The sequence below is a fragment of the Gymnogyps californianus genome, chromosome 2 (assembly GCF_018139145.2).
Source record: "Gymnogyps californianus isolate 813 chromosome 2, ASM1813914v2, whole genome shotgun sequence".
Lineage (NCBI taxonomy): Eukaryota > Metazoa > Chordata > Aves > Accipitriformes > Cathartidae > Gymnogyps > Gymnogyps californianus.
The window spans coordinates 139,158,646-139,173,108 of NC_059472.1; the positions used below are offsets into that span (position 1 = coordinate 139,158,646).

The 14,463-nt window shown below is 37.0% G+C and overlaps 1 protein-coding gene across 4 annotated transcripts in view; it reads left to right on the forward strand.

Annotated features, from left to right (window-relative positions):
- ICA1 (islet cell autoantigen 1) overlaps nucleotides 1-14,463 on the forward strand; it is a 74,890-nt gene that overhangs the window by 37,821 nt on the left and 22,606 nt on the right. For all 4 annotated transcript variants that reach the window (XM_050891218.1, XM_050891220.1, XM_050891216.1 and 1 more), the window contains exons 8-9: nucleotides 10,753-10,878; nucleotides 11,069-11,167. In XM_050891218.1, coding sequence (XP_050747175.1) covers nucleotides 10,753-10,878; nucleotides 11,069-11,167 — 225 coding nt within the window. The remainder of the gene's footprint in view (nucleotides 1-10,752; nucleotides 10,879-11,068; nucleotides 11,168-14,463) is intronic.

Sequence of the window (14,463 nt, forward strand, 5' to 3'; positions counted from 1 at the left end):
AATAAACACAGGGCTGGGAAAGAAGTGAGGCAGTAGGAAAAAAGAAAGAGAGAAGGGAGTAAGATAAACGTGTATGTGTTTGCATAAAAGAGAGAGGGAAAGCTACTTGGTAGGATTCAATTTCTGTGATAGCTGTCATTGAATATATCAGAAGATGGTACAACCAACCTTTGTTTTTTGGAGGGGAAAAAAGGAAGAATATTCAAGCCAGCCATAACCTTATATCCTCACAGGGGTCAGAGAATTGCTCACATCTGCTGACTGTCAGTGGTTATGAAGTAAGCAGTTTTGACCATGGCTTACTCATTACTGCCAGGCTGGAGTTATGTGGCGTGTGAGCCAACAGGCTCAAGGCAGTAAAATTTTTACAGGCTGAGTACTGAAAAACTTAAGAGGGAAGTGTGGCATAAATGTGACACAAAGAGCAAATTTCATATTCTACTGAATAAAATCCACAAAGAAGTCATGGTGCATGTCCACGACCTGGCTGTTTGGTAAATATGATATTTGTATAATATCTTTCAGAAAAAAAATCCTCTATTGGGATTTAAAAACAGCAGTAGTTAACTCAGTGTGCCTAACAACATCTTTTCTTACCTTATATTTTTGTATTGCTGTTAAAGAAAAAACAAATGCAGCAATGCTCATTAAGCACTTTGCTCTTTAACATGACATTCTCCTTGATCCAGGACCATAGACATGGATTTCAAACCAGGAAGAAAAAGGCAGGCATCTAACCCAAAGTACTGAGAGGATAAGGACAGGGCTAGAAATTAGGACAAAGTTACATAAGCAGGAGAAAAGAAAAACACGAGGCTCTGTGGTCAAAGAAGAGAACAGAAAATGGAAGTAGTAGCTTGTCTGGGATATATTTGTATCCCGAGCACAGCGGACGCATCTCCAGTGACTGGAGACACAAACAACACAATGTATGTTTGGAGTTCTAGATTAAGGAGCTCTTTTGTATATTTAATCACAATTTCATCTCTTTTGTGTATTTAATTCTTTTCTCCTCCCAGGCAGCAAATTCGTAATTGCAGCTCTGCAACTACATTTGCAAGGTTTCTGCAACAGTTTTTGTGAAGATCTTCTGTAAAGATGTAGCTCAGCTGTCAGCCAGTGCCAGGAGTCTCTCAATACAGTTTGAGTGAGCACAGATCACAGTCTACATCTCTGGCTTGAAAAACTGGAGAGGGAGAGTATCAAAAAGTGTAAGATGTAACTTGAGGACTAGGGGAAATTAATTAAGGTGTTTCTAAGTCAGTCTGTCTCGTTTAACAAAGAGAAGATGAAGAGTTGCCTTGACCATGGTATGTATGAGGCTCCTCAATCTACTCATCAAGAGTTTATCAAGAATCATGGCTTGGAAGCTTATGCTGGATGAATTCAAATGGTAAATAGGGCATGTATTTAAATACTTACAGTTATTATTAGCAATAAAGGAAATTGTTTTTTTTCCTGGACGTCAGTTAGGTTAGGATTTCTCAAACCTAACTTCAGACATCTGCTATGTAGATGTCTGCACTTAAACTAATCAACAAGAGCTCCCTTTATAGTCCAGTGGAGAGAAACGGGCTCTTTTAGGGTAACATGAACCAAACTCTAGTCTCAATTGTTTGTGTTGGCCAGATCTCCATCCACTAAAACAGATCACAGGGTAACAGTGTAGATGTCAACATCTGAGCTAGACACGCCTAGCATGTCTTTCTGGAAGACATGCCTTAGGGTAAGTGCAGGAGTAGTATTTTGTGATATTAATCTACTGATTTGTTCTGGCCTTAAACTCTCTAGCCAAATACATGGCAACTGTCTAGGAATGCTTTTCTAGAAAACCTGCAGAGCTTCTCAAAGCTGGATCAGATATGAATGACCAAGGGGATAGGAATCCTGCTGTGCACAGGAACAAATTCTAGCCAAAACTGAGCCAAAATAGTGACTACAGTTTTGAAGATTAGTGTGGGAGTTATAATGGCTCTCCTCAAAGAACTGCTGAAATGGGCCATATCCTATTAGGACATGTTAAAAATCACAGAATCAGAGAAAATATGGGATCCTTTTTGGTGCTTCCTGGAGTTTAAAACTTTGTTACCCACAGATACCTGAATGTTTCTAATAAAGTGTTTTTAACATACTGAAAAAAGTAAATTAAGTATAAATTTGTTTTATTTAAAATAGTATAAAAAATTGCGGTATTTTTAAAAAGTAATAGTTCAACTAAAACTAATGACATCTGATGTGTTTTTAAAACTGTGAAAACTTAATCCAACACAAATATACTAAGCTTTCCCTATTACATGATTACGTTGTTTTCTAGGTGGATAGGGTTTTAAAAGTTGTAATCGCTAATAGATTTAAAGTACAGAACATTATCATCCAACCTTAAAAGATTTTCAGGTTGTTCTGTTCCATTCTGGGAGATGATACTCTAATGATAAATATATATATATATATGAATGTATGTATATATAGTTTAGGGTCTAAGTAATGCAACTTTGCAAAGTTCCTTCAATATAGCTTCTTGAAAAGCTCCTAAACGTTTTCTTTTCAAATTATAATTTATTCAGGGCCTCAGGGCAGCAGGGCATGTTAGAGGCAGAAGTAAGAGCTATCAGAGTATGATCACTTTCCTGATGAAAAAATAATTAACCCCCCAGTTGTTCTATAGCATAATACAGCATCACAGGCACAGATGGGAACAGAACACAAAAACCGTTCTTTTATTTCTATTAATTTCATAGACTTGAGAAATTCTGTTGTATAATCAGTTGCATGCTACACACTAATTTAGAGCTGCACATTGTATCAAAGCTATCATGTGTCGGTGTAAAGTGTCCATGTGAAATTTAGTTCTGTCATATAATCCTTTCCTTGCCTGGTACACAAATATTCTCCTGTCTATAGTATCTTTATTAGCCCTTCCTGAGGGGGACAGAAGGAAAACGGAGAGAGGAGTTTAAAATCCTACAGCCTTACCCATGAGAAATTGCAAAAAAAGCCCCCCACAAAACTTGGAATTTTATGTAGAAGAGTTCAATTTTACCTTCACACCAGTCAGGATATGTTTATATTTTTATTATAAATCAGTATAAGCAGGAAAAAAACCTCCAAGCCCTTCAAACTCTCCAAATTCTCAGATCAGGAGCATAGCTGCAGGCTGAAGTTTGCTTGAATGTGTTACATCCAGACACCCAGTGGCAGCTGTAATGCTTTTTAGCTGGTAGGTGTTGCAATAGAAAGGTTTGTAGTAGACCTGTGGGTGTGTGCACATGCATATGTGTATAGCGCAATGGAGGTTTAAGAGAACTGTACCACACAAATGATGGAATGGTGCAGGCTATTCATGGTCATGTTTACAAGAGAGGGATCTTTAGTTGTTTTATTTTGCAAAACGGAACAAGTGGCTGCTGTAATGTTATGATGTTCTGGTGGGGTAGACTCCACTATCCCAGGGGCAAGAGTCACTCACCCCTGTAGATACCCAGTAAGGGCTTGTTTTCCCAGCGCAATCCTAATTTAAGACCCCTGTCCTTCAAACACTTGGGCTTGTGCTTAAGTATTCAGTAACTCTGGGGTAAACTTGTAATTTATTCAGTGCTTTTTGGTGTCAAGGACAATGGGACCCAGTCTCATTGAAACCTTCAGGAACTGCTGTAATACAAATGTTAAATAATAATGAGCAATACTATTGAAATCAAAGGGAATAGTCACATATTCAAATGAAAATGTGAATTATCATCAGAGGCTATTGTTCTTGTGTGTGAATTAAAACTATTAGAGCTGTTATTTTGTCTCCCATTCTGATTGCAGAGGTAGATGAAAAATCCTGGTTTTGACTAAACTCATTTTTTGAGAAGGAAAACTAAGAATGATTCTATCATGCAAATTCAAATAGGGTAGGATTGTGAAAATAGCTAAAATGTACCAGGTTTGAATGACAAAGTTTGCATGAAAGCTGCCGAGTTCGGGGGAATAACATTTCAGTTATAACATGAATTTTTACTGGTTCTTTTCTCTAGACCACTTTGTCATAGTGTAAGGAGAGCAAAATACATGTTAAAATCATGGAGATTTGATTGTTCTGAATAGGAAAAAAAATGTTGTGATTAAAGGAAAAAAACTTTTTACCAGTGTATGACTAGTAAAAAGTCATACACTGACTTATGGTTGCTCTGTTTGTAGACAATTGATGTTTCAGATCAGGTTGTTTGGCAGAGAAACATGATTGTTCTTGGTCCCAGTAAATACAGTGAAAAGCTGCTACTGCTACACTAATCCATATTAAGCTGCATTTCTCTATATTCTGTTATGGAGTGGTATAGCATTGTTTCTGCCTTCTTTTTTTCCTTTTTTTTTTTTTTTCTTTGCTGTACTTTAGCACTCTTCTTCTATTGCTTACATTCAGTTCTAGGACTGTCATGAACATGCTGCAGCCTCCAGTGAGAAATCTGTACAGGTGAATTAGATGCTTCAATTAAATCTAAAATCTCTGGGTAATTATGGCACGTAATTTGCTAGTAGATGTTTGCAATTATTTGAGCGGGTATTGATTTCATTGGATTATGTTGGGTATCACTGTGTTTCAGTTGAATATTTATTTTGTTCCTCACCATGAATGTTTCAGCCACTAGAAGAATGGTTTTTGGTGGCTGAAAAGTCTTTGTGCTGTATTGTATCTTGTGATAGACTTGCCTTAATCAAGTCCATATATAATGAGAGTTTTCTGCCACTTTAGGATACCAGAAAGTTGTGCCAGTTTCCTTTCCAGAATCTTAGCTCTTACAATACAACTAGCCCAATGCACGTTTAATTCAGCTTTCACTTATCTACTGTCTTTTTACATGAATTTGCTGGTACTTTTAGACTACCTCGACACAGGACATGCATATTTTCGACAGCTGTTTCAAAGTGTTATTTGCTTGTACTGCTGTAGTGACTGGGAATCTGAGTCATAGGTAGCAACTCTACTCTGCTAGTCTTGCATAGGGAGAGAAGAAAAAGGCAGTCTGTATGGCAGTTATACTTGCAGTTTTTCCTCTCCTCACACAGACATAACTTCTCCTTCAAAGGTGGCATATCGGTTGTTCTTTTGTGGCAGAAAGGCAGACAGTACTTTTGTTGCTTTCCAGAGTGAGACAGGTAGACGTGCAATGGTAATGAAGTCCTTTATATGAACTGCAACATGACTACAAATTTGCTTAATCAAGCTTAATAGGATGAGGTGCATGGGGATGCATGCACAAGCGCAGACAATCATGCCAAAATGGCAAATTTAAGAAATGTATCATTGGAACTCGTTATGCACTTTAGGTTGTCTAAATTCGTATCTCAAGAATAGTTTCATTTCTTGAACAAATCTGATGTACATCTGCTCGGCTTCAGACCTAAGAGATATTATTTAGATCTATTATACTATCCAAGTAGTTTTCCTTTTTAGCTAGGCATTTCTCGCATTATAAATTTCATCTTCTAAAATAATTTTTATCAGTGTTTCTCATCAGGTCATAAATGAAGATTTTAATAACCAGGGCTGAAGCAGACAAACAGAAGTATGCTACCTCTTCTTTAACTGTTGTTCTTATGTGTTATTCCTGCAAGTTGATGGAGCAGAGATTAATGAATGCAATAAATACTATTCCAACCCAAGGGAACAGTTGAGTCAAAGTATAGTCTGCAAAACGTAGAACATACCAAAGCACACTGAAATCAGGTTTAGTACTGTGCAAGACATTGGAAGTCCTTACATTGTACTTGGAAAACTTTAGTTACAGGCATTATTTTGTATAAAATATTACCTTTTCTGTTCTCTGACTACCCAGCATCAATCTTGAATTTAAAAAACAATAAAGTAAAAAATCACTAAGTGCTTATATATGCTCATGTAAAAGTGTAATGGGTGCTCCTTGTCATAACACCACTCAAGCTATAAAGTTATTACAGTTTTGTGGGAACTGAGAATCTAGTTCCTTATGCTTTCTGTGCTATATGCAAAAATACTGTAAGATACGCTGTATGCTAAAGACTTTGTCCTCAAACTACAGCCTACTTCAGTTTGCATTTAATTTTCATGTAGTCTTTACAACGATCAGGTATGCCAGAAGGTGCTACACTTATTTAATGCGGAGATTTGTGCTGATTCCATCTGCTGGTAGAGTTTACCCAGAGCCCCCAACAGGAAGGTTTGCTATATTCCAGGCATTTTTCCCCTCTTGATTTACTTATCCCCCTCCTTCCAGCCTATACACACACTGTGCATGCTTTTCAGATCGAGTAAGTGAGAGGTTGGGTGACAAATTAGACTGGAAGCATCTGTTTCTGCTTCTATGCTGGAAATGCTGAGACAAAAATATACTGTATGTAAAGTGAGTTAGTGCATTTATCTGACATAAGTTCATTTTGGAGATGATGCTTCACTAGCTGAATTGTCTCTGAAATTGGGCTACTACTGAAAATAAATTTTGCATTTTATGGTAGCCTAAAAGAAAGTAATAACGCAGATGTACTGTAGAGGACATAAAGTTTCGTTGAAAATACATGACAAATCCGTATTTTAGTAACTGAACAGACTGAATAGGGGTTTTTTATTGGGTCTGAATATTTTTTTTTTAATGTTAGCACTCTTGAAGATTGGGACTTTTCTGTTTGAATATAGGTTTAGGAACCTGTGTTAGCAAATATTTGCCCTTACAATCAAGCATTCCAGAATCTGACTTTCAAGCCCCCAGGATTTATGATTTTAACATTTATTTATTTACTTACTTGTTTTAGTCTTTTGAAATTATTTCCGTTTTATCTGGCGTCTTATAGTTTATCAAGCTATTGATTTAATAAGATATTGCTTTCCAAATTTATGTTTTCTTATGTGCTCTCTTTAAAGAATTCTAGTCCATAAATATTGTACTTAGATGTTTGCACTGGGAAACTAAAAGCAGGTTGCTCCAGGTAGCTACTTAGAAAAAGATAGAGTAATAATCTTTAAGTCAGTAGTACCATAAGATTTTCTTGTACAGCATAAACCTAACAACTAGCACCTACAGCTTCAGATGCTTAGGAGCTCTTTCATCGTAAAATGTCCAAGTTGCATTTGGATCAGTGCAGTTCTCTTACAGTCAGTAAAATCCTGACACTTTTCAGACCAGGATTTTGAAGAAATTTTGTATGTTCAGCTTTAATGAAGTTAAGTGTATGAATAAAAATTTGCAGGACTGAGACCACAATGAGGTCCTGTTTCTCATGTCTTAGAGAGTAATTGCAGAGAAAGGAGATTAGTATGTATTACATCAGCTTTCCCTTGAGTAGAGAACCAAAGGTTCATTCTGATAACTTGTGTGGTATTAAGCAGATTACGCTTTGTAAGCACTAAGGTTTTATACCTGATTCCTGAAGCCACAAGTAATCTTAAAAGACATCTAATAATGATTTGAATTGAAAATGCATTTATTGGCACACATAAATGGCAAAAGGTCATGCTGGTGTAGTATGCAGTGTTCTTTCTTGGCTGCACCGCTGCTGCAAAACAGAGAGTACTTTTGCTCAGTAAGCTTTCAGTATATCAAAAAAACTAAAAGCATCCTTAATTTAATAGTTCTCATAGTATCGCATCTTCCCTGGTTGGCAAGAGAAACGTGTGGCATTTGGTAACACAGCATTAAGTATTTTGAATCATATGTATGAGCATGTCAAACATACGGGTTTGTATTCCATGTTGTGTTGTGGATCACCTCTTTCCCTTTATGAATGCTCTAGCTTTTAAAAGAGACACTAATTACATGTTAAGATAAATGTTGACATTGTTTCTTGCTAAATATCCATGAAGACTGTATGCAGGAAGACTACAACTCAAACTTTACAGGTTTTTTGTTTTCTGGATTTTTTCTTCTTTTAAGGAGTTGGAGGTATGAGGTAGACCCAAATCCCAGCCTGTTGTATAAAGTCCTTGTGCAGATTTGCAGTTGTAGAAATTAATAATTACATTTAGTAGTACTTTTTTTTTTTCTTGTGGCCCACCATCTCTGACAGTATTTCTATTCCCCAGAGCTAACATTCTTTGCTCACTTGGACTATCAGTCTACAAAGCCACAGCTGTTCTTACTGTGTTTTCATCAGTGCTATGATACACTGGATAGGAAAGGGATTCTGATCTCAGCTGCACCATTGTAAAATACAGATTTATATGTGACACATTTCCACTGACATCAGTTGAATTTCTCTGAATTTTCATGGCTGTAACTGAGATCAGAATTTATTCTCAAGTCTCACTAGATTTTTCAAAGCCCCACAACATCTCTTACTTAAATACCTTCCTGCTGTAGCAATTCTTGCTGGCAAAAGATGCAGGTAATCTCATGTTTGGATTTCTTCAGAATTCTCCTTTTTAGACTGAAGTTGTAAATCCGTGCTCTCAGTCACTCGCAGCTAAAGCAAATAAAGGATTTGAGGACCTAATGCAGGACAAAAGTGTTTTATCCAGCACTGGATAAAGCTTCCACTCTCCTTCTGCCACTGCTCCCACCCTCCTCCGTTGCTGCTTAATTTTGGAGGCCCATAAGGTCTTTACCCACCTGCTGTTTTGACTAGACAATTGTGCGTGGAATGGGACTCCTGGCATGGATAGCATGGTGCCTTGCTCGGGCTTCCACCAGGCGCAAGCTAAAAGAAGTAATGTAGAGTCCGTCGATGATCCCAAACTAAGAAGCAGCCTCAGCTCAAGACAGTGTAGTTCCGACTGGGTAAGGCTTTTCACAAAATATCCTACCTCGTAGGGAGATACCTTGGCAGTAGCGGCTCCTTCCTTTTTATATCATAGCTTAGCATTTGTGATGCTTGCCTAAGGAGTGGAAGCCATGGGACCAATTTCCTCCTGCCTGAGGGAATTCAAATCTGTCTCCACCTCACCAAAACATCTCCTAACTACCCAAGAACTCTTCCAGCTCTGGACACCCCTCTTTGGTTTGAAACTCTTCTATATGCAAAAACAGCAAAGGAAGTCATCAGTAAGATGTTGTAGTCTTGTGGTTAGAGCACTGGATCAGGTCAGAAGTTTGAGATGTAGTTGTTATTACCAGAACTCAAGATTTGTTCATTAATTGCTTGGTGTAATATGTGGAGTTGTCCTGGAATACTTCCCCTTCTAGATGAATGCACTAACCACAAAGCTATTTGATAAAGGTAGAGTATCACTGCTGTTTCTTTCTTTAAAAAAAAAAAAAAAAAGTAATTTTTTTCTAGGCATCATCTTTTTCTACAATTAAAATCTCACCTGTGAGATGCTGCATTTATCAGAAATTTTGAATTATGGTAGTTTCTTCATTATGAACATATCAGGCCTATGATATGTGCAACCCTATTATATTACTTACGCAGAGCCGATCTGGTCAGTGAAAAAAAGTTGCCACATATCCAGCAACCCAAGAGTCCCACAATTTCTATGAGTAGGTCATCTGATGAATTTGTGATGCAGATCTTTTGCTGGTTTTCTGCCTGGTTGGAAGTCTCATATACTCTAAGTCAGTTTGGGAAAATAAGATTAGAAATATGGTAACCCTAATGTTTTGGATTGCATTATGAGGTATGTATTTGTCTTTACTGCACAAGGAGCACAGGCACTTGCTGCTACGTTCTGGATTCACTTCTGAAGATCAGGAGCATACAAGTTTGTCAGATCTCGTTTGATTGAGTCTGTGTATTCTGAACAAAATCAGTTTACTCTCTGAGTTAGGCCAGTAAAAGAAAGGAAATGCATTTAATTTTCATTCAGTGGGTTTTTTCCACTGTGAAGGTTTTTTTGGGTAAACAGTTTTTTGTAACTGTGAAAGAGTTATAGGAGAATCATCATATTTTGTGGTTTGATTGTTTCCCATTTCCTTGGAAGAAAACTAAATTTTATGTACAAATTTTGTTATAAACAAATTTGTTTTGTTAATATAGTATTAGGGTAGTGTACAAAGCTGTCATAAAAATGGGGGATCCTGGGTACAAAACGCCTACATCAACTTTCTACCCTGATACCTGATCATGAGAATACCAGTATTATTGTCAAACATGGTGCAGCTTGTGTAACAGAGGGTGTCTTGTATGTACTTAACAGATGGTAGAAGAATAATTTGAAAAACTAAAACCCTTTGAAACTGCAATTGTTTGCTCCTAAGAAAGGGGGCCTTGATATTTTTCTTATAGCAATAAACAGGAAAAGCATTCTGTTTTAGAAGGAAAACTTTAATGAGCAAAATTTTTGTAGCACTTCAATAACTTTTAACTGCTATATTGTCAACAAGAGTTGCAGATCGACTTTAAAGTTTGTCAGTGTAATTTGTCTCCTACTATAGGAACATGGAGACGTCTCTGCCTGTGCACCTGTATATTATGTAGTAAACTTTTAGTTCCAGATTTGTTGGTCAGGCTTTGAATTGGTATTTCTGTAAACAGATACCAAAATGAGTATGTTTTCCAATTATTATCTTCTCAGTATGTATTTAATACTAATATCCATCTTATAAACAGGGGTTATAAACCAAAATTTCTTCACTGAATATATTAGAAAAATAGTAACATAGACAATAGTAAGAGCCATATTTTAGCATATATCAGCCTGCCATATCTTAATTTCAATGGGATTGATGCTGTAATAAAGTTCTATATAAATTTTAATTGAATCTGTTCGGTTGTCTGATTTCCCTAAAAGTTGCATTAGTTTGCTCTTTCATGAAAAACGGAGAAAAAAATTCACTACATAAACATTTGTTGCTTTGTTTGAAGGTTCAAGCTCAAGTGCGACATGCAAAACTCAACTTTGACAAACTGAAGACTGATGTCTGTCAAAAAGTGGATCTTTTGGGAGCGAGCAGATGCAACCTCCTTTCTCATGTGTTAACAACATATCAGGTATCCAACGAAAATGTTGACCTCTAAAAGAAAGATTTCCTCTTAATATATGATTTTTTTAAGAGGTTACCATGGCAATATTCAACTGTAAGAATATGTAACTAGTATTGGAGGGGAGATGTGAAATTTGCCCTGAAAGCAGATTGGTGTTAAAGCTAACATTGCAATGAAATTTTGTCCTACTTTACAGACAACACTTCTTCATTTTTGGGAAAAAACTTCACACACGATGGCAGCCATCCATGAAAGTTTCAAAGGTTATCAGCCATATGAATTTACTATGTTAAAGGTAAGGAATATGTAGATATGTTTGGCCAATGATAACAAATAAGAGATCGTACAAGGATGTAGAAAGCACGCATTCATATATTGTCCCTATATTGTCTGACAATTTTATCTCTGTCCTGTCTTTTCATTTAAATATAGGTTTTCTGTTTAATGCACTTCTGGCTAGTAGGATCAAAAACTGCATGTAGAGTGCAGTGACTAAGGAATATTTCAAAGGAAGACATTACTCAGGGCTGCATTTAAGTATGTGTTTAAGTGCTGACTAGGATTGTGTTTGATTATTCCTGAAGAATCATAAAATCCAGGAGAATTAGGGATTTATGTTGCTCTCCAAAATCCCACAAGTGAATTAATACTATTTTGCCTCTGCTTCTGTTTTTAAAAACTCACACTGTTTAAGAACACCTTATTGGACTGAATATAAGTACATGGATGCTCAGGGTTCCCACACCTGTACTTAGACTTTTTAAGCCTTAACTGCTCTGGGAAATACTGTTTTGCTTGACTAGTGGTATTTGCTGATCCTTTGTGATCTTTGAATGTGGAATGTGTGCAATATCTGACTGAAGTCTGAATTCCAAGTTTCACCAGGTATCTAAAAATAATCACTCAGCACTGTGTATTTTCCTGGTCATGCCTGCCCCTGCATATGAAGTTGCTTTGCCCATTGCAATTCGAGGTTCAGTAGAGGAATAGGAAAACAGTGAAAAAATTTGTTAACTTTCCAGTTATCCCCATAGATGTCTTTGTCCTGTATTTATTTTGTGCAATGTGATAACTACGTAATTGGCTGATCCTATTTGCATGGGAGAAAAATAACATTTATCTGAGGGAGGTCTGACAGAAGGGAGGAAAGTGAGGAATAAACAGCTTGCGGCAAAGCCACTGTTTGCTTGGAGAGACAACCCAGTGTGAAAATGATTACAAGTCATAGCCTCAATCCATGAAACGCTTGTGCATATGACATGTAGAAGTGGAAGTTGGGCTGCATTGTGCTGTATAGCCTGTGGCCACCCCAGAGCTCCTGGAAAAGCAGCACTTGAAGGTATAAGGTTTAATTCACCCCAGACTACCAAACTTGTCTGTACCTGACTATGCTATATTTAAAGTTGTTTTCTAGAATGCGGGTTGGGAGGGAGCAGTTTCTGAACTTTGAAGTGCATAAAGAGCTTGTGGAGACTGTTACTCCTGCAGCTTGAAACATCACAACAGACCAAACAAACAAACAAATTTCAAGCTCAATCTCTCCTGACCGAGGACAAAAATAAAAGGAGGCTCATAAACTGTTTCATCTTACCCAGCCTCTGAAGAATCCTGTCTTTCAGGAGAAGTCCTCATTTGCTATGAAGTTAACATACCTCTAAGCTTCTTTCTTGCATAGTCCACGTCATGGAAGACGGGTTTTAGCCAGAGCTTATGACCAGATTTCAGCAGGAGACAGTTGGGCATAGTTATCTTGACATTGCTAGTAATTGCCTACAGACTCACCAATTAAAATCCAAACCATAAAAGAAAGTCCCCTTTATTTCCCCACCATTGTCTCCCATTGCAACAATGTCTAGTTCACAGCCTAGGTTTAGCACGGCCAGAGTCCTGCTCAGGAGCCTGGGTACCATGCTGGTGGGCTGTTCTCATAACTTCCTGATGTTAGAAAGTTTCTGAGGAATTTTTTCTCTTTGCTTTGACACAAACCAATTTCAGTCTAATTTGTGTAGGTAGCCTATGTTGTTGCTGGGTATTTATTCTTTATTCTCTTTTATATCTAAAAATGTGATTATTTGAACAAGACGTGATATTTCAGAATGTATAGTAACATTTGGACACCTTGGAGAGAAACTTATATAGAAAATGCACCTGTTCTGGAGTGTGAAGTACCCTTGTGATGGAGGATGAGAGAGATTTGGGGATGCTTGTTATCTTTTGAACTTCCTCTTGTGAAAGATTTCAGTATAATCTAAATTTGAAATTAGGTTGGGAATCTGTGATGAAGAAATACAATCTATATTGAGTACACACGTGTAAAAAGCACTCCCTTGAAGCAAAAAGTAACTGTAAAAACTGTTGTGAATATTGTAGTGTGTTTAGGATGCAGCCTAACTTTGTTATGAGAATCTTAACCATTTTTATTGCTGGCCTCCTGCGCTGAAAAGATGTGATTTCCTGTTTTTGCAGTGATATGTATGCTGAGAAATGATGCTAATCAGGAGGTAGTTTTATACTACAGAATTTCATGGAAGTCTGTGCTTTCAGAATACAGCTGCTTGGGAATAAGACTGTTACTGCCTTTTAGTATCAGTTCTTTATTTCTTTCGGTCTCTAGAGTGTGGGATTATTTTCTATATCGAAGTTAAGTCTCTTCCACGATCACTTTTCCCCCAATTAGTAGTTTCTGTTTGTTTACATTAAATGATTGCTAAGGAGATTAAATCAAAATCTGGTGGTTGCATCAGGTGAGATTCTGTTGCCTAAGAGAATAGATGTCTGCTGCTACTTCAGGTGCCTTACTAGGGTAAGTCACCTCACCTCTACTTGTCATTTCTGAAGGGTGTGGGACTCCCATGAGTCCCGTGTCTCCTCTGCTAGACCTAGGTGTGGAATAACAACAGATGTTTATGGTTAGGGAACTGATCCTTACCAGTCATATCATATGTTCATACCAGAGTAACTATATATTAAGAAGGAGCTGCAAGCTAATTCTACATTGAGATTACATGGGTTTTGGGGGGGTTTTTTTGAAGTATAGTAAATGGCTATAGCTGATCTAGGGTAAGTGTAGTTTCTGATGAAGAAACGTTTGGTCTAAAAATGTACCCAATGAAGATGCCATGTCTGCTGTTGACTTTATGCATTAAAAATATACAATCAGAATATGTAATTGCTTAAAACATACATAAAATATTTCAATGTGCCCATTTCTATGTTTAATTGGGAGTTACCCCTTTTAGAATATTTTTCCCTGTCTTATATCTTAAGAGATCTTTCCTAAAAGAAAATTTTTAATTTGGTACTTGCAAATCATTTTTGTCTTTCATGATTCCAGTTCTGATATTAACAGCTTAATTTTGCTCATACAAGTGATCCCTCTGAATTAAACTAAGCATATATGTATGAAGGATTAGCGTTTTACTTTAAAACAAGAATTTCAAGAAACTGTTAATATTTGACTTAGATGTAGATTGTCTTACTGAAAAATCAGAAGGTGCTATGTACTGGAAAATTACTATTTGTATTTTGTAGTATGAATATATTCATGTACCAGGTTTACCTCAGGAAAGAGACTCTTAAACGCCTCTCGGG